Source organism: Arvicola amphibius, chromosome X, assembly GCF_903992535.2.
Source record: "Arvicola amphibius chromosome X, mArvAmp1.2, whole genome shotgun sequence".
Classification (NCBI taxonomy): domain Eukaryota; kingdom Metazoa; phylum Chordata; class Mammalia; order Rodentia; family Cricetidae; genus Arvicola; species Arvicola amphibius.
The window spans coordinates 16,376,063-16,399,298 of NC_052065.1; the positions used below are offsets into that span (position 1 = coordinate 16,376,063).

The following is a 23,236-nucleotide window of genomic DNA, read 5'->3' on the forward strand; positions in this document are numbered from 1 at the left end:
GGGCGGGCAAATTAAAACGCTCAGCCCAATGGAAAAGAAGGGATCAGGTGCCCGGGGCCACACAGGTCGCCGGGAATTTGGCGGTGCGAGCCAAGGGCGGAGTTTGAGAAAGGGGCAGCGCTCAGTGAGTAGCGGGGAGCGGGGGGCGGGGGGGGGGGGGAGGGGAGGGGGAGATTGGCCAGCTTTAATGGCGGGGCGGGGGGAAGGGGGCGGAGGCTTGGAACTGGCGGAGGGAGCTTGGTTAAACGTTAGGCATCTGAGAAGGGGGTGGGGTCTAATGGATTCTGCTCGAAAGGGGTTGTCTTCTGAGCAGCGGGACACGGTGAAAGGATCGGGTCGAGATCAGAGGGTGTGGAAGGTGCGGGTTCGGCCCTATAGGAGGTGGAGTTGAGTGAGTTTTTAAGGGTGGTGCCGAGGCCACCGCAGCCTGTCCTGGCATTCTAGAAGGGTCTGTGATTGTCCGGGGAGATAGGCTGAAGAGGGCAGGTTGCGGAAGCCAAGCGTTCCGGGCGAGGACTCGAGGTATGAAAGGGCTTGGGAAGTAGAGGGGTGGGGGGGCGGTGATTGGAAAGGGCAGGTCTTAGAAGGGCCGGATTGAGCCTGGGATTACCTTGTTTAATGAAAAGGCAAGATGAGGAAGGAGAATCGTATAAAAGCAGCGAGGTCCAGGAGAACAGAAGACACCAGGTTTCCTCAGTGGCAGAAGATGGCCTTGAGGGGCGGGGTTTAGAAGGCACTGGTAGGGAACAGCGTGAAGGATGCATCTAGAATGGGGGCGGGGCCTGGAAAGGGTTAGAGATGTGGGGGTCCTCTGGATATTCCAAGGGCCTCATCACCAACCTACACCCCGCTAGAGCCGTTCCAGGAGCGAAGGCCCTTCAGCCATGACCTCCACCGGCCAAGATTCTTCTACCAGGCAGCGAAAGAGTAGGCACAATCCCCAGTCGCCCCCTCAGGACTCCAGCGCCACCTTGGTGAGGCTCCAGCTCGGCCCTGATGAGGGGGGAGGGAAAGCCAGCCAGCCATGTCCAGACGCTGATCTTTCTCTCTGATTGGCAGAAGCGAAGTGTTAAGAAGGGGACTGTATCCCACTCCAGCCCCAATCTAGCAGAGGTAAAGAAGAAAGGGAAAATGAAGAAGCTCAGCCAAACGGTTGAAGAAGACCTGATCGTGGGGCTTCAAGGGCTGGTAAGAGAAGCCTGGCTGCAGTTTAGCCTTCTTTACCAAACAAAACAATGATTTTTTTTCCCCATCCTGGACAGTATGCAGTGTTTTCTCTGATTGGGGACCTGAATGAATCTGTGTTTCTTTCTTTGCCCCTGCAGGATCTGGACTCTGAGACAAAAGTATTGGTTGGTACTGGATTGGTGTTTGATGAGCAACTAAATGACTTCCACTGCCTTTGGGATGACAGGTGAGGCTGGGACCTCCAGATTGTCCCCATAGTAGAAAATTTACACATTTGCCTCCCCTCCCCCAAGCAAGAGTGAATCTGTTCTAATTCTGGCTCATAGTCTGGAGGCAGATGATTTAGGGAGGTGCGGATCATTCTTGAAAGAGTTTTGTTTTAAGCCAACACATCTATTGATGTGTCTACTGTGTGCCAAGAGTTGGTGATGTATGTGAAGAAAAATCCCTTCTCAGCTGATTGGTGAGTATGAGGGGAGGTCATTAAACAGCCAGTAACAGTATTAAGGTTTTTTTTTTTTTTTTTTTTTTTTTTTTGCTTTTTGAGACAGGGTTTCTCTATGTAGCTCTGACTGTCCTGGAATTCGCTCTGTAGACCAGGCTGGCCTCGAACTCACAGAGATCCGTCTGCCTCTGCCTCCCAAGTGCTGGGATTAAAGGCGTGCGCCACCACCGCCCAGCTAGCCTTAAAATCTTTGATGATCATCCTGTCTTAGCCTCCTGAGTGCTGAGATGACAGGCATGAGCTACCTACCGCACTTGACTAGAAGTATTTATTAGAGGGCCCTAGACTAGTTAGCATGCAGAGTCACAGAGCCTCCCTTGAGGAAGAGACAGTTATGCTGAAATATACTTCTCATCTGCTCTACTTTCCAAAAGAATTTGCTTATTCCTTCTGACTCTATGTTCAAAATATATTCGCTATCTGACTCTCATTGATTGGTCCACTGCTTCCAGTTTCCACATTGAAGCCTAAAAAAATGTTTCAGATGATGTTCCCCTCCTTAAAATACTTCAAGGGCAGAGCATTGCTCTTAAGGTAAAGTCTGAATTCTTTATCCCAGCCTCTAAGGTTCCACGTGATTTGGTTCCACGTCACCCTTTGTGACCTAGTCAGCCAGTCCTCATTTGCTTCAGTTCACTTCACCGACACTGGTCCTCTTGCTGTGCTTTCGGCATGCCAGACACCCTCTAGGCGTGGGTCTTTACCCTTGACTGATTCCTCTTTTAACTTTCACAACTGTTGAGACTCTCCCGTCTGATCTTGGATATCTTACCAGCCTCTGTGATGGTCTGTTAATCATTGCACTAATATTTACAAATAGAGTGCCTCTCTCCCCGATCCTAACCTAAAACTAACTCATGATGTCAAAAGCTTTCATTTATGGTCTCCATTTGTTGAGGAGCTAGGGATACAGCGCTAAACCAGAATGCCTTTAAAATCATCAAGAAAAGTGTCACAGCAGGGCTGTGCAGAATAACTGAGCTGGGAGGGAGAGAAATGTTTGAGGGGAAGGGTGTTTCCATTTTTTTAATACAACAGCCAGGGAAGGCACTGCTGACATTTGAATAAAAATACCAGGGGAGGGTCATTAAGGGAGTGAGCCATGGAGTCATTATGGAAAAGAGTATTCTAGGCAAAAGATATTGAAGTCTACAGACCTGACTGAAAGGTATGTGTTCAATTGAAGACCAAGGAGACCATTACAGGTGAAACAAAGTGAAGGATGCAGCATGCGACAAGAAACAGGGTCAGAAAAAGGATGGGGACACGGTTTTTAAGGCCTTCCAGCTCTAATAAAGATTTCAGCTCCTACTAGGAATAGAGTAGGAGCTACAAAGGGTTTTGACTTTTCACCACTGTCTGACTGCCGTCTACAGAAGGGGCTGTTGGGGGAGGGGGTGTAGAAGTAGGGAGGTCCTTGAGACGGTGACATGACAGACAGCTCAGACTGGAGCTTCTGCTGGCGTGAATGGTAGCAGGGAGGAAAGTGTAAGACCTCAGAAATGACAAGAGGAAAGGCTAAATGGCACAGGTAAGGAAGGGGTGAGCAGCTATGGGAGGTGAGCTGGGAGGTGTGGCTAAAGCAGATGTGGTCCCTAGTGTCTTACTTGTCTGGGTGGGTTATGTGACTGCATCTCCACCTCCCCAGTTTCCCTGAATGCCCTGAGCGGCTCCATGCCATCAAAGAGCAGCTGATCCTGGAGAGCCTGCTGGACCGCTGTGTGTCCTTTCAGGTGAAGCCCCCAGCATTCGGGTGGTGGGCAGGGACCTGGCAACACCAAGGCATGGCCTGTGCTCCAGCCCCTTTATTCCTCATGTCTCCCCAGGCCCGGTTTGCTGAGAAGGAGGAGCTGATGCTGGTTCACAGGTGAAAACTTGGGAGCTTGGTAGGGCGGGAGGAGGATGCCCTCACCAGGACAGACTGAATGCTTTGGGAAAGAATCCCATAGACTCTGTGGCTGGCCTTGGGCAAGTCCCTGAGCCTCTCTAAATCTGTTACTGCTCCAAAACCTAACTTCCAGCCAGGTGTGATGCTGCATGCCCATAATCTCATTACTTGGGATATGAAAACAAGACAATCAGGAACTCAAGACAGTCCTCAGCTATATAGCAGGTTCAATCTGGGTTACATGAGACCCTGTCTGAAAAAGCCTCTAACCACCCTAAAGAAAAGAAATCTCAGTTTTTCAGGAAGGTCAATATGTATGTCAGGTACCTGACAGCATCTAAGATCCTAAGCCTGTGATGGGCTAATGTTCTTATAATCTGGTTAGTTAACTGATGGTGAATGTCTGGCAGAGTGATCAGGAGGCTCCTAGGGGGCTGTAGGAACCCAAAGGAAGAGGCCTGGTACAGTGTGGTTCACAGAAAACTAGCTTCGCAGAGAGTATCTGAGTTGAGCTCCAAGAGGCAAAAACGGGGTGCATCCAACAAAAATAAGAGCCGAGGTGAGCTAGAGGAGAAATAGGAACCGTGGCCTACATCCCAATCCATCCCCTAGGTTGGCTGGAGGTCTGATTTGGCCAGAGGCCTGGTTTGTAGAAGATATGGCTGGGGAAGGAACGAGGCTCTCAATCCTATCCCCTATCTTGTGTCCCCAGCCTGGAATACATTGATCTGATGGAAACAACCCAGTACATGAATGAAGGAGAACTTCGCATACTAGCAGGCACCTATGATTCCGTCTATCTGCATCCGGTATGCATGAGAACTGTGAGGTCAGGGTGTGGCAGCAATTCCCGGGTCTCCCATGTCTGTGCCAACCTCACTGTGGGAAGAAAGCTAAGTAGATAGGCCAGTCCTTTCTCATTTCTTCTCTCTGGCTCTCTACTGTCTCTAGAACTCATACTCATGTGCCTGCCTGGCCACAGGCTCTGTCCTCAGGCTGGTAGATGCGGTCCTGGGGGCTGAGATTCGGAATGGCATGGCCGTCATCAGGTAGGACTCTCAAGCATTTGACTTCTTACATTTTCATTTCTATTTATTTATTTATTCATTCATTCATTCATTCATTTATTTTTAAGACAAGGTTCCTCTGTCTAACCCTGGCTGTCCTGGCATTCGCTTTGTAGACCAGGCTGACCTCAAACTCAGAGATCTGCCTGCCTCTGCCTCCCATGTGCTGGGATTAAAGGTGTGTGCCACCGCTGCTTTGTACATTTAAAAATAATCTCTCTACCTAATGGTACATGGAGGTAATACTTTGGAGGTGGAAGGATCAGGAATTCAAGGCTAGCTTGAATTACATAGTAAATTTGAGGCCAGCCTGGGCTACATAAGCTACTTTCTCAAAAAATAAAGTCCTTCCCTCAAATGTCTTCATATGGTCAAAGAGTCAAATGGCATGAAGGGGAGTTCAATAAAAATTCTTTCCTATCCTTGGGGATGTGCTCCTTAGTCATTGTAACCAGTAACTTCTGTGTCTTCTCACAGATAGTCTTGTGAGTAAGTAATAAGTCTCAAAGTATCATAGTTCACTGATTTACAGGTATGTGTTTATTTTCTATCTGGAACATCTTGAAATCCAATGTAGCCAACAAACCGTGACATCTCAGATTTTAGTCAATAGCATTTTCTGTTTTGTTGTTGCCATGGAAAATCATAGAACATCTTTTCATAGCTGACTTTCTAGAACTGATAAAATGCAAAATATGACCCTTGTCCTTCTCACTCCTTTTTTAAATCACCAGTGGTAAAAAGCACACAATGTGCTCCTTTCCAGTCTCAGTCTCTCCCTCCCTCCCTCCCTCCCTCTCTCTCTCTCTCTCTCTCTCGTTTTTCGAGACAAGGATTTCTCTGTAGCTTTGGAGCCTGCCCTGGAACTCACTCTGTAGACCAGGCTGTCCTCAAACTCACAAAGATCTGCCTGCCTCTGCCTCCTGAATGCTGGAATTTAAGACGTGCGCCACTACCGCCCGGCTGAAAGCTTTCTCTTAACAATATGTGTTATACCTGAGTGAGATGCCATTGTGAAATATACTTTTTTGCGTGGGTGAGGGGAGAGTATTGAGATGGTTTCTCTGTGAAGAAGTTTTGGCTGTCCTGGAGTTTGCTCTGTAGATCAGGCTGGCCTCAAACATGTAAAGATCCTCTTGCCTCTGCCTCTGCCTCCCAAGTGCTGGCATTAAACCACTGCCCGGTGGTGAAATACACTTTTTAAGTTAGGCATTCTCATGCTGGTGGGCATTTTGGTTTCAGTTATTTGCTGCATAGCAAATAACAGTGGACCATTTATGAACATACCAATTCTTACTGCATAGGTTTCACCTAAGGCCATATAGCAAAATGGCTGGGTATGAGAAAATATGTGTGGACAACTTCGTTTTCTATTTTTTGAGACAGGAGTTTCAGCTATATATTTTCTTGCTTCAATGTCTTTGAATGCTAGTATTACAGGCACGTGCCACGATACCAGATGGGTGCATGGCTATATTCTCTTTGTCTCTTTCTCTTTTTTTGAGACAGTCTCACTGTATTGTTTTGTTTTGTTTTCCAGATAGGGTTTCTCTGTGTAGGGGTTCTCTCTGTCCTAGAACCAGCTCTGTGTAGACCAGGCTGGCCTCGAACTCACAGAGATCAGCCTTCTTCTGCCTCTAAAGTGCTGGGATTAAAGGTGTGCACCACCAGTGCCTGGCATATGGGTACATTTTAATGGTTATTTTTAAATCTTTTTTGGTGAGAGCATTGGATTGGGGGTTGTGAAGCTTCAGAAGCCACAGTTACTCAGTTGCTGGCATATTCACAGAATCTATGCTGAAAGAATTGGGAGTGCGGGAGGAAGACTCCCAAACCTGTAGCCTTCCCTTCTCTGCTTAGGCCTCCTGGACACCATGCCCAGCGCAGTCTTATGGATGGGTATTGCATGTTCAACCATGTGGCTGTGGCTGCCCGCTATGCTCAAAAGAAGCACCGCATTCAGAGGTAAGCACCAAATGACAGATGGAATGGGGGTACCATGGTCTAGGCTGTTCCTCCATATTTCACTTGATCCCCTGTACAAAACTCCCCTCTCTCCTGCTCACAGGGTTCTGATCGTGGATTGGGATGTGCACCATGGTCAAGGAACGCAGTTCATCTTTGACCAGGACCCCAGGTATATTCCAAGTCCCACCCTAAATACTGGACTCCTGGCTACTTGTTAGGCCCAGTCATAGGTGTTAGGAAGAAGGGAAGGGCATTCATGTTCTTTAGTTGGCTGGGACTGAGGAAATGCGTTGCTTCCTGGTTGTCTGCTATCTCCTAATTTTACTCTGAAGCAAGAACTGTGGAGTTCCCATTTTACAGATGGTGAAACTGAACCTTACAGGTTACAGTGTCATGCAGAGAAGTGAAAGAGATGGGGTTTGACTTAAAGTATTTGGAGATCTTGTTTAACAATTTGCCCCTGAGCTAGAATGGACCTCAAATTAATACTTTGTTTGTTTTCAATTATGACAGTACTTCAAACTGTTAAGGTTAAGTAGGAGGCTGGCAAGATGGCTCAGCAGGTAAAGGTGCTTGCCTGTCAACCTGAGTTTGATCCCCAGGACCCACATGGTGGAAAGACAGAGAACCAACTCCTGCAAATTGACCTCTGACCTGCATATACATACCATAGCATGCACACACACACATACACATAAAATAAGTTGACACTTTAGGTTTTAGCCTCATAGATTTTTATGCATATGTAAACAGTCACCTTTATTAATAATATACTACCAATGTGATAATTCTCCACATGTTCATTGGCAACTTTATTTCATCTAACTTTTGGGGCTACATTTACCATGTTGGTGCTACAAAAGCATCTTATTCTTTGTAGAGTATTTCATTGCATGGTTGTACTTATGTCAGTTAATCCTGGGACATTCAAGATACTTCCAAGTTTTTGCTATTATAAACAATTCTACTGTGAATAGTATTAAAAATATATAATTTATATCTTTAGGTATATCTGCATAATGAATTTCTAATAGTGAAATGCTGAGTCAGGCAGATCAACATGCTTTAAGGTCTGGTACAGGCTGCCAAACTTTACTCCAGAAGGGTACCAGTTTATCCTTCCTAGAGAAAATAATTAAGTCCTTGCCACTAGGGAGTATTATATTGTAAGTAGTAGTTGTTTTATGTGGCCTTCCATCCAACTTATTACATTACTTGTGCTCTTTTGGCCCTTGGTCCTACCTAGCTAGATGCTTTTTTCTTTACTTTCTTTTTTGCTTTACTATTTTCCAGCACTTGGTGCTGATGATAATTGCATTTTTCGCTTCTTTCTGAGCTATCTGTTTTGCTCTCTGAAAGGCTTTTGGTTCTTCTCTTTTTTCCATATGGTATCCCACATGAACTCTAGGTCGTGTTAACTTCTCTTTAGCAGTGGGTTGGTATTTTACATCTGCATCCTTACACCTTCTGTCTTTGCACATGTTCTTATATTAGATCTTTGATAATTATTTTCTCTGTTCTCTCAGACTCCTATTAGATGTTAAACCTCCTGGCTTGATCTTTATGGAATTTTGTTTTGTTTTTATTTGACTTTTTTTTTTTTTGAAACAGGGCGTCTAGCTCAGACTGGCCTCTACCTCTGTATATAGCTAAGGATGACCTATTGTTTTTAGGTGGGGGCAGGAGCCATTTGATAGTCCAGAGCCAGGGCAAGTATGTAGCTGTCTGGGATAATAGTCCCTTCCCCTCTGCCCATAAAGTCCACATGCTGACAACAGGTCTCAACTCTGCCTCTGCCACATGGATGCCAGGGAGGCCAAGACCTTTGCCACATCTAAATGGATCTCTTTTGTGTCTCTGCTACATAGTTTCATCTAAGCCACTTTATTCTTAGAGTTGTAACTTAATTTTTGTTTCTCCACTCTGCCTTTTCAGTTCTGACTTCCTGCTCTAAACCCTCAATCCTAAGGGATTGTCTGGACTTTATTACATTGAACTCTTGATTCTCCTGCCTCCACCTTCTGAGTGCTGGGATTATACCATGTGCCACAAGGCCTAGTTTATGTGACACTAAAGATTGAACCTAGGGTTTCATGCACGTTAGGCAAGCATTCTACCAACTGAGCTACCAACATCCACAGCCCTGTGCGATTTTTTAAAAATAAATCTTTTTTAATTTATGTGTATGGCTATTTGGCCTGCATGTATGTCTGCGCCATGTTTTTGTCTAGTGCCCTTGGAAGCCAAAAGAGGGCGTTGAATCCCTTGAAACTTGATTTACAATTATGAGCTGCCATGTATGCTGAGAATCAAATGCAGGTCCTTTAGAAGAACAAAAATTCTCTTAATTGCTGACATCCCTCCTCCCTTATATGGCTTATTTCGTGTTTTCTATCTCTTTTTACTTTTGCTCAGTGTCCTGAGAGATGTCCCTCTGAATTATTTACTCTTGGTTTTTTTCTTTTGAGGTAGGGTCTTACTGTGTAGCCCAAACTGGGTTTGATTCTTATTCTCTATAGTCCAGGCTGGCCTCCAACTTGAGATCCTCCTCTCTCAGCCTACCAAGTGCTAAAACTGCAGACATGTGCCAACCTCTCTAGCTAGACATTCCTTTGATCAGCACAAGCATTTTGTTTCTCTCTTGTTTTTCTAGCCTCTCATTGCTGAGCTTGTTTTTCTAGAATGAGAATTAGAACCGGGCGGTGGTGGCACATGCCTTTAATCCCAGGACTCAGGAGATGCAGGCAGGAGGGTCTCTGTGAGTTTTACAAAGTGAGGTCCAGGACCGCTGGGACTTTCAAAAGAGAACCCCTGTCTCGAGCAAACAAAAAAAGAAAAGAAAGAGAAAGAAAGAACTAATTAGAAGTGCCCCAAACATTCTATGTTCTTCCATTCCATATTGTTATGTCTCTTCATTCTGAGGCTAACTGAATTATCTTCGTGGTTTTTTTTTTTTTTTAATATATCAGTGCCTTTCCTCAAATGTCTACTTTTGGCTTTTTATACCTCAAATTTAAGGGCTGTTCTTGGAGCCATCATGAGATTACTGTGCTGTGCTATTTATAGGTCTGTCTTCCTAAAAAGCATTTCCCCAGAATGGAAACAGGATGTCTGTTGATACAGATCTCAAGTTTAGGGACTGTGGGAAAAGATCCAAGCACTAGGTTGCAGTTTGCAAATACCAGGAAAAAATAATGTCTTTTTTGGGTGGATAGAAGGTATACATCTTTGATTTCATTTTATTTTTATGTGTATGCCTAAGTGCATGTATGTGTGCCATGGGTATGCATAACTCTGCAGATGTAAGAAGAGGGGCTCAGATCCCCTGGAACTGGAGTTAAAGGTGGTTGTGAGCTTCCATGTGGGTGTTTGGAACCGAACCGGGGTCCTCTACAAGAGAAGTAAGTGCTCTTAAGCAACATCTCTTTTTTTAATCAGTCAGCCTTGATAAAGGTATGTGTCACATCCCCTGGATCTGGAATTATAGATAGTAGATAGGTGTGAGCCACCATGTGGTTGCTGGGAACTGAACTCAGGACCTCTGGAAGAGCAGTCAGTGCTCTTAACCTCTGAGCCATCTCTCTAACTCCTCACTTATTTTTCTAATATAATCTCTGTCTCCTTCTGTCATCTCTACTATTTTAATACTTAACTGATTTTTCTGTTTTTATCTTCTTAAGTTTTGTATTCTTTATTTTGTTTGTTTGTGGCTTCCTGGATTAAATGCTTCAACATTAGTAAATTCATTGGCCATTTTTTTCACCCATATCTACACCCACTACTCTACTCCTATTTTTGCACAAATTCTAGAATGCATCTTTTAATTAGAAAAGGTATTGCTCATTGAAGGTATAGCTCAGTGGTAGAATGGTTTTACACAGTTTAGATTTGGGTTCTATCCCTAGCATGTTAAAAAAAGCATTAACCTCAATATCATGTCTAAGAAAATGAGCCCTGGCTGTCCTGGCACTCACTTTGTAGACCAGGCTGGCCTTGAACTTACAGAGATCTGCCTACCTCTGCTTCCCAAGTGCTGAGATTAAAGGCGCACACCACCATACTTGCTGTTTTTCTATTCTCTGAGGTGGGGAGGGGGGTTCTTGTGGAGTTGCTTATCTTCAGGTCTTTGCTTATTTACCCCTGAGGGCATTTACTCTCCAGGAGTGTTCTCTTCCCTGCTCAGTACTTTGCTGAATGTTTAAAGTCAATATTTACCTATCAGTGTCAGAAATTTTAAAATAATACAATTAAAGGCTAGAGAGAAGCTCAGTGACTAAAAGTACTGCTTGCTCTTCCTAAGGACCTAGGTTCTAGTCCCAGCACCCACATGGCAGCTCACACCTGTCTGGAACTTCAGTTTGAGGAGACCAGTTGCCTTTTTCATCTCCACAGGCACCGGGCACATACATGGTATACACAGACATACAAGAAAGCCAAACACATAAAATAGTACAATTAAACAAACAAAACTAAATAATCCAGACTGGGCATGGTGGTTCTCCATGAGTTCAAGGCCAGCCTGGTCTGTGTAGCAAGTTGCAAAACAGCCAGAGCTATATAGTAGAGACCCTGTATCAAAACCAAAACAAAAAATCCTCCTCTACCCACTCAGACCAGAGGTGCTTTGTGTTCTTGTTCTCTCCTCCACTACATCCCTACTGCAGTTACCCCTCCATCCACTCTTCTCAATCCCCCCCACATACCTCCCCTCTCCCCTAGATCCACTGCTCCTCAGTTTCCTTTCAGAAAAGAGCAGGATTCCCAGGGCTGTCATCCAAACACAGCATAACAAGTTAAAGTAAAATGAGGCACAAACCCTCAGATTAGGGCTGGACAAGGCAACCCCATAGGAGGAAAAGGGTCCCATAAGCAGGCAAAAGAGACACCCCTACTCCTCCTGTTAAGAGTCCTACCAAAAGCTCCAAGCTAAACAACCACAGAGAAGCAAGCATAGACCCATGCAGGCAGGTTCACTGATTGTTGCCTCAGGACTAAAGCTTTTTATGGGGCTTTCATTCCCCGATTCCAAGATACTTTTCCCCAATTTTAAGTATCATTTTCTATTTTTTAAATTGCATAGCTATATTATTAGCATATGAAGATGTCTTTCTTGAATTAGTCTAGATTCTTTGCTCATTACTATTTCATTTCCCATAGAAAGGCAGGGGATGCTGCCTCAGACTCCTAGAACAAGGCAGGGTGTAGTTGATCAAATAGATGGTAACAGGACAGGCAGATGGACAGATAAATGATAGATACTCATTTTGTCTTCCCCTCACGCTCTCTGTGTACTTTCTGTTGGAATATGACCATCATGTTCTTTTAGTGTCAACCTGAATATCATGCCTTTTTTTAAAGCTAGAATCTGTTCTTCATGTCTCTTTATTTATTTTTATTTTATGTGCATTGGTGTTTTACCTGCATGTAAATCTGTGTGAGGTTGCAGATAGTTGGGAGTTGCCATGTGGGTGCTGGGAATTGAACCCAGGTCCTCTGGAAGAGCAGCCAGTGTTCTTTACCTCTGAGCCACCCGTCCAGCCCCCTCATCATGCGTTTCTACTCAGAACATGTACATGTGTTTTGTTAGTTTGCACCTGCAGGTTTTATCAGTCAGAACATTTCCAGCATCAGTTTTGTGTGTTGGTCCCTCTCACCCCTGTGGGCACTTTCTCACCTATGAAATAGCAGTAGTAGAGGTAGCTTTGTGACATATTAAGGAAAAAGGACTGTCCTCACTGACTTCATGACAGCATCCTTCACTTTAGCTCCACACACAAAACCAAGCCCCATCTTTCCTCATTCCTGGCCTCTGCATCTCTCCAATTCTTTCAGTGGAATCACTAGGTTCCCCAGCATGGACTTGAGGCTCTTTACAGCCCAAGCTGGCTTCTGCAAATAAGTTCCCCCAAGACCCCAATGGACCTCCAGTGCCGTTATTACCTTGGGATAATAACACTGGGGGAAGCAATGAGAAGACACGACCTAGAGTTTCTCACAGGGTCATCATTGCCCAGGTTCTTGGGTCAACTCAGTAGCTCTTGAGACCTTGGACTTGAGTCTGAAATTAGGTGGACACTGGAGAGGCAGCAGTATTTAGTGACAGGAGGGTTCTGCTGGGAGGTCAGTGAGTGTGTAGGAAAAATGGGCAAACCACTGAGGGAGAATTTAATGAATGGGAAAGTGAATAAATTGGTGAATGAATACAAGGGTAAATAAGTAGAAGACTTGAGAGTATAGATTAAGAACTGGAAAAACTTAAGAGAGGGACTGAATGGAGTAGTTGGTAAAAACAGCTTGTTGAATAAATCCCTGCAGCTGTAGGTTGGGAGCCTTAAGTTTGTCTTTTTCAATTCCTTTATTTTTTTTTCTGTGCTGGGGGCTGAGTTAACACATGCTATACAACCCCTCAACGTTTCTTTTCTCTGCCTCTAGTGTCCTTTATTTCTCCATCCACCGATATGAGCAGGGTCGGTTCTGGCCCCACCTTAAAGCTTCTAACTGGTCTACAGTAGGTTTAGGCCAAGGCCAAGGATATACCATCAATGTACCTTGGAACCAGGTCAGTGTCTTCCCACCTAAAGTGAGCCTAGTGCTGCCCTCCCAGGGCTCAAGAAAGGTGACTGTCATAGCATGTTTCTGTGTCTGCAGGTGGGGATGCGGGACACTGACTACATTGCCGCCTTCCTGCACATCCTGATGCCAGTTGCCTTTGAGGTCTTGGAGAGCCAGGAAATTTGGGGGTGAGGGGCAACATTGAGGGGTGATGCTCTATGAAGGCAGGTGTTCTCACATAGTGTGTTCTTTTCCTCAGTTTCAGCCTCAGTTGGTCCTGGTGGCTGCTGGATATGATGCCCTCCAAGGAGACCCCAAGGTAAGGCAGGTTCTCTGGGGTATTCTCAGATTCAAAGGAAAGTATTCTGAGCTTCATGTTCCCGCAGGGAGAGATGGCTGCCACTCCAGCAGGATTTGCCCACCTGACCCATTTGCTCATGGGTCTGGCAGGAGGCAGGTTAATTCTGTCCCTGGAGGTAAGTAACTCACTTTTATCTAACCCTATAGATAAAAGGCTTAGAATTTTTATATTTTTTATTGTTGGTATATACACATACATACACTAAGCCACAGGTACCGTGAGTGGTGGTCTGAAGACAACTTGGGAGTTGGTTCTCTCCTTCGACCATGTAGATTCTTTTAGGGGATTGAACTCAGGTTATCAGGTTTGGTAGCAAGCCCTCTTGTACTCTGATCCATCTCACTGGCCCACTTGAAGGCCTAAGAACAGATCTTTTGGACCTTGGGGATGGAGTTAAAAGGTAGAATGCTTATTTGATATATGCCAGGGGTTCCATTCTCGGAACCACTAAGAACAAAACAAGAACTTTCATGTATATAAGAAGTCCCTGGGGGCCGAAGAGATGCCTAGTGGTTGAGAGCACTTGCTGTTCTCGCATAGGACCTGGGTTTGATTCCCAGCATGGTGGCTTGCAACTATCCATAACTCCCGTTCCAGGAGATCTAACAGGCACACACATGCATACATACAGGCAATACATTCATAATCATAAAGCAAAGAATTGATTTTTTTAATTTAATGGGATTATTTTGGTGATAAAGTTGTTCCTTGTTCAGCCTTACTACTTCATACGTCTTTGTGTCTCTATAATCACTGTACATCACTGTCCAATGAATCAAATGATGTCACCCTTGAAATTTCGTGTCGCTTCACATAGTACGCCCCCAATATTGTTACTGTTATCAATATCCTTCCCTGATAATATCTGACCCTCTGCTTGCCTCCCCCAATAACTTCTTCCCCAGGGTGGCTATAACCTCCATGCCCTGGCTAAGGGTGTCAGTGCATCACTCCACACTCTTCTTGGAGACCCTTGCCCCATGCTGGAGTCCCCTGGTGCACCTTGTGCAAGGTGAGCATGGGAAAATGGGAAAGGAGAGCCCTTATTGCCTGCCTGGGGGCCATTTAATCACATTTCTGCTTCTCCCACCCCCAGTGCCCAGACTTCAATCTCCTGCACTCTAGAAGCCCATGAACCCTTCTGGGAGTTCCTTGTGAGATCAGGTGGGGAGTGGACACCATCAGCATCAGACATGGAATGAACTATTGGGGCTCTTCTCTCCCAGATTTCCTCTTGCTTTCCTGGGTTGCCTTGGTGGAGAGGGCTGTGTGGGTTTTAGGCCTTGTCTGGGCCACAGTTGTCTCGGAATATGATGGGATCCAGATTCAGGAAGTAGGGTGATCTGAGCCCCTCTTTCTAGTCGAGCCCCAGGAGGAAGATGAAGTGGAGGAAGACAAGGTAGAAGAGGAAGATGAGGAGGGGCGCTGGGAGGCTGCTACGCTGCCACTGAATACATGTAGATGGCCAGTGCTGCAGGATCGCACTGGGCTGGTCTATGATGAAAAAATGATGAGTCACTGCAACCTGTGGGACAAGTATGTCATCTGAGGGCTGGGTTAAGTGGTAGTGGGATCACTCACCTCAGTCACTAAACCCCCGCCCCTTCCCCCACTACTAGTCATCATCCTGAGACACCTCAGCGCATCTTACGGATCATGTGCCACTTGGAGGAGCTGGGCCTTGCAGCACGCTGCCTCATCCTACCTGTGCGGCCTGCCATGGATGCTGAGCTTCTTACTTGCCACAGGTCAGACCCTGTGCTGGGGTGGACCAGGTGCAGGACTATAGGAAAGTTCTAGGAGTAGGGCCTAGGGCTCTCCTCCAAGGTGGGTAGAGCTACTACTCACCTAGAGAGGTCCAAATTCTTATCTGGGGATACGCTTGTGGCTAGTTGTTCCTCTGTTTCTCCAGTGCCGAATACGTGGAGCGGGTCCGGGCCACAGAAAAGATGAAAACCCGAGAGCTGCACCGCGAAGGTTCCAGCTTTGACTCCATCTACATCTGCCCCAGCACCTTTACCTGCGCACAGCTTGCCACCGGTGCTGCCTGCCGCCTGGTGGAAGCTGTGCTTTCAGGAGAGGTGCGTCTTCTCTGGGAGCCAGTGCAGTTGGACTGAAGAGATGATGTCCTGAGATCAGGTCCTGAGGAAATAGAGAAGACCACCTACCCCTACTTAGGAGGACAGAGGCAGTGGGAGAGGCACACCCCAGAGTGGGTACCCTGGTAGCTGGTAGAGAAGACAGGAGAAAGGGAAGGGAGGAACAGAAAGGACAAGAGGGAGGGCCAGAAATCCAGTCTCATTCCTCTCCCTCTGCAGGTTTTGAATGGCATTGCAATAGTGCGCCCTCCGGGACACCATGCAGAGCGGGATGCTGCTTGTGGTTTTTGTTTTTTCAACTCTGTTGCTGTAGCTGCTCGCCATGCCCAAGTCATTGCTGGACGTGCCCTGCGGTAAGGGCTCTCCAGAGACCCCCAAAACCTGATCTTGGAAGAAATCTGGACACTGCTTTCCCATTCAGTCTTTCTTGGCAGATCCATTTTACAGCCCAGGAGCTTTCATAGAAACAAGCAAGGGTCCACGGGGTAGCACTTCACCACAGATGGGACAGGAGGCTTGTGTTAGAGTCACCAGATCATTCATTCATTTAGATGCGTAATAGACTAGGATCCAGGGTATTACAGCAATATTCCTGAGCCTTGACAGGTCATTGTAACAGAACCCAAGCCTGGGCTCCAAGTGCTTACTCCAAAAGACTTAGGGTTTGGCATGTGACATTAGCCAACCAGGCCTGGAGTTCTGTTCCTTTTCAGTCCTCAAAAGCGTCTAGGACCTAGCCTCAAGTACTTGTTTCTTCCCATAGTAAAGCCCTTAGAAACCAAGATTGGGCTTTCAGTCTTAAAATGCTGGCCAATGCTTTCTCAAGATACCCATAGTCCTGCTACTCGGTAACAAATGCTTCTGAAGACCCCAGGAATCTAGCTAGCCAGAGCCCTCTTTCTCCTAGGGCTAAATGTCCCAGACTGCTAAAAGGAGCTATTTCCCTCCCCAGGATCCTGATCGTAGACTGGGATGTTCATCATGGTAATGGAACTCAGCACATGTTTGAGGATGACCCCAGGTGAGGGATGGGACGATGAGCGGAGTGTGCTGTGGGAGCGTGCTGAACCATCCTTTTAAGGCTGTTTGGAGTCCTTAGCTTGTCATGGCCTCCTCATTTTATTCTCTCCCTGGCAGTATATTATACATGTCCCTGCACCGGTATGACCATGGCACTTTCTTCCCCATGGGGAATGAGGGTGCCAGCAGCCAAGTAGGCCGAGCCGCAGGTACAGGCTTCACTGTCAATGTGCCCTGGAATGGACCCCGCATGGGTGATGCTGACTACCTGACTGCCTGGCATCGTCTGGTACTTCCCATCGCCTATGAAGTAAGACTCTGGTCATTATGTGACATCTGTGTAGGTGGCAGCACTATCTGCCTCCTCAGCATGTGTGTTTGACTACCAGGTGACTGATCATATGCTGGCTGTTGGGACAGGGGTGGCAGCGATGTCCTTATATATCTTTCTGACCATGCACATATGACTGTGTGTAAGTGCTCTCTCTGTATGACGTTTTATATGTGAGCAGCTGTCTTGGCTATATGTGTATGTATGTGTGTACCTTCTGGATATGTCTGCCATCATGAGTGCATGGTTGTAAGGGCATCCATAAGAGATGCTGTCTCCGTGGAACTGTGTGTACATGGGAGGCAGGAGATGAACACATGTGTGTAATGTTGCTCAGTGACTGTTATCTTTATGTGATATGTGTGATGCTGTATGCCACTGGATGCTGCTGCATTGTGCTAGCCTGAGAGAGATGCTTTGAATGTGGGAGGCTGGACAGAGATCATCATCCCTGTCTGTTGGACTGGGTCTGGATGTCTCTGTGTTGGGTCTCTCTGAGTGCTCTGACTCAGGGGTGGCCTAGCTGTGTGTGAACTGGAGGCAGGACCAATGGCATATGTGTGACTGACTCCATGAGGACGCAACTCTGCAAGTCTGGGCGCAGGAGTGTGCTTTTAAATTTGCATGCATATGGCTGTGCTCAGGGGGCAGAGACTACCCTTTGTGTCTGTGCAACTATGTGCGAGTGATTGCTTCCTGTGATCATGAACAGGGTGTGTCTGGCCATTCTAACTGTAGTGACTGCTGTACATCATTGTGCCTATGCAGAGGTGGCCGTGTTTTACTGTCCCCATGAGAAATCGAGTATATGTGTGTGCCTGGTATGATTTGCAGCCCTGCCAGTGTGGGATTGTAAGATTGTGAGTGGGGGTGTATGACATTTGTATTAGTATATATTATTTGTAGAAAAGCCTGCATCATGTGTCCCATATTTGACCCTGTGTGTGTGAGAGAGAACATGTCTTTGTCTCTCCATTTCTCTTGTCACTGTCTCTTGCCATCTGAGTCTCCATGTTTCTTTGTCTCTGTGACTCTACCTCATGCCCCCTTCTGTCAATTTATAGTGTTTACAATATCTTTTTTTTAACTTTTACTTCTGTTATGTGTTTGGGTGTTTTGTCTGCATATATATCTATGCATCACATGCATGCCTGGTGCCCACGGAAACCAGAAAAGGGCAGCAGAGTTACAGAGAGTTGTGAGCTGCCATGTGGGTGCTGGGAATTGAACCCTAGTCCTCTGGAAGAGCAGCCAGCTCTCTTAACCTCTGAGCCATCTCTCCAGCCTCTGTCTCCCAAGATTGTGAGTTTCTGTCAGGTATACCCTTATCTCTAACAGGTTGGCCATGTCTGTTTCTGCTGGGTTCTCTGTCTTCCGCTCCTTATTTTCAGATCTCTATGCTCACATCCTCTGGTTTCAAACTTGCATTTTCATGCCTTCATTTGCCCTCATCCTCATCACTTACTGCCTACCTAAGCCTTTATGCCCGTGTTTCTTTTTTCTGATTACTGCAGTTTAACCCGGAACTCGTACTGGTTTCTGCTGGCTTTGATGCTGCACAAGGGGACCCACTGGGTGGCTGCCAAGTGACACCTGAGGGTTATGCCCACCTTACTCACCTACTGATGGGCCTTGCCAATGGCCGCATTATCCTCATCCTAGAGGTAACTTTTGATCCCTCTTCCCAGGTGGGAGGGCAGTTTGGAAGAGTTGGCTCTGTTGGTCTTTCAAGTTTGCTTGGCAAAACAGCACTGTGAGGCAGTCTGTTTAGCTCATTTCCCTCTCAAGGTCAGGGGATCTAGCTGGCTGTGATGGCGTATACCTATAATCCCAGCACTTGGAAGGAGGAGGCAGGAGGATGGGGTCATCCTCAGATACATATCAAGTTTGAGGCCAGCCTGCGCTCCATGAAACCCTGTTTCAGAAGCCTTTCCCCCCACAAAACATAAACAAATCAGGGAAATGAGTGGAATAGTAAGTAGTCTGAGGTCACACATTTAATAATGGCAGAATTGAGACTTGAGCATTTGCCTCTGGGGGGCTGCTGTTCCCCGCATATGAATTGCTCCTAACATGTTAGAGAGACTGAGTAAATTCACTGACCTTTTTATAAGTGACCGGTGCCCCCACCCTTGTTCCTGGGTTTCCTGATCTACAGATGGGGCCGTCTAAGTATGGTGGCATTCCTGGCATACAGTGTGTGCTGGAAAGATGCTCTGTCATCTACTGTTACATCTTTCGGACATTAACTTAACCTTTCTCAGCAAACTTGGGTGCCGTTTTTGTAGATGAGGCCAGTAAGTCCCAGAGAATCTAACTGGCTTATTTATATAATGTCCCATTTAGGTTTGCACAGTATTTCTTTTTTTTGTTTGTTTGTTTTTTTGTTTTTCGAGACAGGGTTTCCCTGTAGTTTCTAGAGCCTGTCCTGGAACTAGCTCTTGTAGACCAGGCTGGCCTCGAACTCAGAGATCCGCCTGCCTCTGCCTCCTGAGTGCTGGGATTAAAGACGTGTGCCACCACCGCCCGGCCTGCACAGTATTTCTTTTGGAAGGTTAAGGGTCTTTGTTAGGAACAGAAAGAGCTGGTGCTTGTCTGGCGTGTACCAAGGGCCGAGGCCCAATTCCTTGGTCACACCCGCAACAACACAAACCTATTTGGTGAGCCCAGGTTCAAATACCAGCCTTGCTTCTTCAGTTGCTGGCACCTCAAACAAGTCGTCTAACTGTTCTGGGCCTTGCTTCCCATATGTGTAAAAAGAATAGAAAGCAGTTTCGATTGAGTAGGAAGAAATTCAAGTTAGGGGATCACATAGAGAGAATATTAGTTGTTCCTGTCCCGGGTCACAACAGGGACTCTTTATGGATCTGCCATGTTTGTTTGTGTGGGTCAAATCTCTGCTTTCTATGATGTGAGGTCAGAGGTTCCTGAACACTGTGAAGATAGGTATGGCATAAGGGCGCACTTCTGTATAGATTGAGCATCTGTCATTGTGAGGATTGTATTACCATGCATAAAATATTTAAAATAGGGTCTAGCTCACAGCAAATAATAAATGTAAGCTATTGTTTATTAATACTGTTACTAGTATTGCTATTGTTGTCTTGCACTTGACAGCACAGTTTACATTCTCCCAACAGCCACCTCGCACAGTGAGTGCTGCCTAGCGTACAAATGTGTGTTACAGGGGGCTGGAGAGATGGCTCAGAGGTTAAGAGCATTGGCTGCTCTTCCAAAGGTCCTGAGTTCAATTCCCGGCAACCACATGGTGGCTCACAACCATCTGTAATGAGATCTGGTGCCCTCTTCTGGCCTGCAGGCAGACATACAGACAGAATATTGTATACATAATAAACAAATAAATTTAAAAAAAAAAAAAAAAAAAAAAAAAAAAAAACAAATGTGTGTTACACTCATTTTTCTCTGGTACCACCCTCTAGAACAAGGAAGAGAACAATTTGGAGAGCCAGGATATCTAACCCTCAATTCCCCAATGAACCCTCATTGAACCCTTCCCTCTCTTTTACAAAGGGTGGATACAACTTGGCATCCATCTCTGAATCTATGGCCGCCTGCACCCATTCCCTCCTTGGAGATCCACCACCCCCGCTTACCTCACTGCGACCTCCACAGCCAGGAGCCCTGGCCTCAATCACTGAGACCATCCAAGTCCATCGCAGATACTGGCGCAGTTTGCGGATGATGAGTAAGTGGCCGAATGATGGGGCGCATGCCCTTAATCCCAGCACTTGGGGGATAAAGGCAGGCGGATCTCTGTGCATTCAAGGGCAGTCTGGTCTACAGCCAAGGCTACACAGAGAAACCCTGTCTTGACAAACTTAAAAAAGGGGGTAAAAGGAAAGAAAAGAAAAAGCAGAATAATAGCCGGGCGGTGGTGGTGCACACCTTTAATCCCAGCACTCGGGAGGCAGAGGCAGGTGGATCTCTGTGAGTTCGAGGCCAACCTGGGCTATAAGAGCTAGTTCCAGGACAGGCTCCAAAGCTACAGTGAAACCCTGTCTCAAAAAAAAAGAAAAGAAAGGAAGGAAGGAAGGAAGGAAGGAAGGAAGGAAGGAAGGAAGGAAGGAAAAAGAATGAAAGAAAAATTGAAAATAAGGGAATTCAAAAAAGGGAGAGTAAAGGCAGGAGAGGGGTGGTATTCACACTCAAGTGTTTTTTCCATCATTCCAGAGATGGAAGACAAGGAAGAATGCCCCAGTTCTAAGCCTGTCACCAAGAAGCTGCCCAAAGCAACCAATCCTGTGTCAGCTAAGGGAAGGGCCACACCTTCTGGAAAGGGTCCAGAAGCAGGCATGAGGAAGACTGCAGCAGCAGCATCTGCAAAAGAATCTCTGCTAGGCCATACTAAGTCAAAGACAGCTAAGGCCATGCTTGCTCAGGGCCAGTCCTCAGAACAAGCTGCCAGAGGAGCTTCACTGGACCAGGCCACCTCAAAGGAGACGTCTGTGGGAGGAACCACAATGGACCAGCATGCCTCAGCAGAGACCACAAAAAATTCACCTAACCAGAACACCGTCGAGGATCCTGTAGGAGAAACTGAGCCGATCCGAACTCCCCAAGCCTCGTGCGCAGACAAGCGTTCTATAGAAGCTTCCCCTGTGCAGGGAGCCACAGCCCAGCAGTCCCCTGACCAGCTCACTGGGAGTTTCAGCACTTTGAAACTAAACAGTGCAGCTCTGGTAAACTCTGCCACACCTGGGAAGAGGGTGGGGGAGTGAGAACTGGGCATTCTCAAATACATCTTTTCCTTCTGTTTCTAGGAGACCTATGGATATGAGGAGAGCCTTCTAGGAGAAGCAGCTGGAGGGCAGGACATGAACAGCTTGATGCTGACACAAGGATTTGGGAACTTTAATCCCCAGGTGAGCTCAGAGAGAGCCTGGGGTTCTGGCTGCTGCTTCTTGTCTATTCACGCCTCCAGATAGGAGCACATCATGTATGTGGAGAGGTGGAATCTTTTCCTTACTCAGTTTTACCTACCCACTCTAGGATGTCTTTTATGCTGTGACCCCACTATCCTGGTGTCCCCACTTGGTGGCAGTATGCCCCATTCCTGCAGAAGGCCTGGATACGGCCCAACCATGTAAGACCTGTGGGACACTCCAGGAGAACTGGGTGTGTCTGACTTGCTATCAGGTATGGAGCAAAAGAAGGGAATTGATCGAGTAGAAGCTGGCCCAGCAGCGAACTTGAACTGGTGCGGTTCTCACACGCACTTTTCCACCACAGGTGTACTGCAGTCGCTATGTCCATGCCCATATGGTCCGCCACAACGAAGCCTCTCAGCACCCGCTAGTCCTCAGCTGTGTTGACCTGTCTACCTGGTGTTATGTCTGCCAGGCTTATGTCCATCACCAGGTGAGCCTGGGCAGAGTGGTTAGCCCATGGACACTGGGCCCTGTCCCCCTCCACCTCATATTCCTTCTATCATTGGTAAGAGGAGAACACAGAGCCCTTTGCATGGCTGTCCCGTGGATATTTGCAGGGATCCGCAGAGTCTGAGATGCAGTAGCTGAGGGCTTCAGTGGTAACAGCCTCTTTGTGGTTACAATCGAGCTACCTTCACATTCACCTACCTTGTCCCCGTTTCTTCCTCAGGATCTCCAGGAAGTGAAGAGCGCTGCTCACCAGAGCAAGTTTGGGCAGGACATGCCCCACTCACACTAAGTCCCAGAACATGCTGCTGCCTTCTGAGGCCCCAGACAGCAGCTTAGTTCACTGCAACCTGTACCTTGGATGAGGGTGGCCTCACTTGAACCCATCCTGAATATCCTTTGTAAGGTGCTTGAGTGCAGATCCTTTTCAAAGGACCATAATGTTCAGTTGTAAATCTGCCCCTGCTCACTGCCTGCTCGAGGAACATTACTTTTCTACCCCAGAAGGAAGGAGGGACAACTTAGTAACCCTAAGAAGGAGCTGAAATCACAAGGATGACATGGAAGGGTACAACTGGAAGTTATAACAGGCTTGCATATTTAATAAAGTTTAAGTTGTTACAAAACCTGAAGAAAGCTTTTTTTTTATTTTGAAAAACCCCTCATTCCCAGCCAGCACAGCTGACGAAAAAGGGAGGGGAGAAGAAAGTGGTGGGGTAGAGGGATTGTCATCAAACCAACTGTCTATCCATCCCCCCCCCCAAAAAAAATCTAAAATTGAAGTAGGCAGCTAGATTGGCTCTATTGGAAATTAAATAATAGAATTCATGATAAAATTATTACCTACCACAGAATAGGAGT

General features: G+C 46.5%; 1 protein-coding gene across 5 annotated transcripts; it reads left to right on the forward strand.

Moving 5' to 3' along the window:
- The first annotated feature begins 255 nt into the window (after positions 1-255).
- Hdac6 (histone deacetylase 6) lies at positions 256-23,001 on the forward strand. Of its 5 annotated transcripts, none has more exons than XM_038316629.2 (29): positions 256-522; positions 855-974; positions 1,060-1,188; positions 1,326-1,414; positions 3,342-3,426; positions 3,520-3,560; positions 4,294-4,390; positions 4,533-4,630; positions 6,509-6,613; positions 6,717-6,785; positions 13,049-13,175; positions 13,265-13,330; positions 13,428-13,487; positions 13,555-13,644; positions 14,435-14,541; positions 14,626-14,693; positions 14,891-15,065; positions 15,149-15,277; positions 15,442-15,610; positions 15,848-15,981; positions 16,581-16,649; positions 16,766-16,958; positions 18,494-18,643; positions 20,511-20,685; positions 21,171-21,679; positions 21,761-21,862; positions 21,990-22,136; positions 22,230-22,358; positions 22,599-23,001. In XM_038316629.2, the coding sequence occupies exons 2-29, from the start codon at positions 885-887 to the stop codon at positions 22,665-22,667; spliced, it is 3,471 nt and encodes a 1,156-aa protein (XP_038172557.1). In that variant the 5' UTR covers positions 256-522; positions 855-884; the 3' UTR covers positions 22,668-23,001. The 5 variants fall into 5 exon arrangements, with proteins under 5 accessions (XP_038172557.1, XP_038172558.1, XP_038172559.1 ...); XM_038316630.2 differs by having other exon boundaries at positions 1,063-1,188; XM_038316627.2 differs by having other exon boundaries at positions 268-349.
- The last annotated feature ends 235 nt before the right edge of the window (positions 23,002-23,236 follow it).

Bases quoted from the DNA above. Each gene is read 5' to 3' on its own strand.
- Hdac6 (XM_038316627.2), top strand. From the start codon at position 278: ATGGATTCTGCTCGAAAGGGGTTGTCTTCTGAGCAGCGGGACACGGTG. The intron at 1,415-3,341 runs GTGAGGCTGGGA...CCACCTCCCCAG, and splicing joins CACTGCCTTTGGGATGACAG to TTTCCCTGAATGCCCTGAGC. The intron at 6,614-6,716 runs GTAAGCACCAAA...TCCTGCTCACAG, and splicing joins AAGAAGCACCGCATTCAGAG to GGTTCTGATCGTGGATTGGG.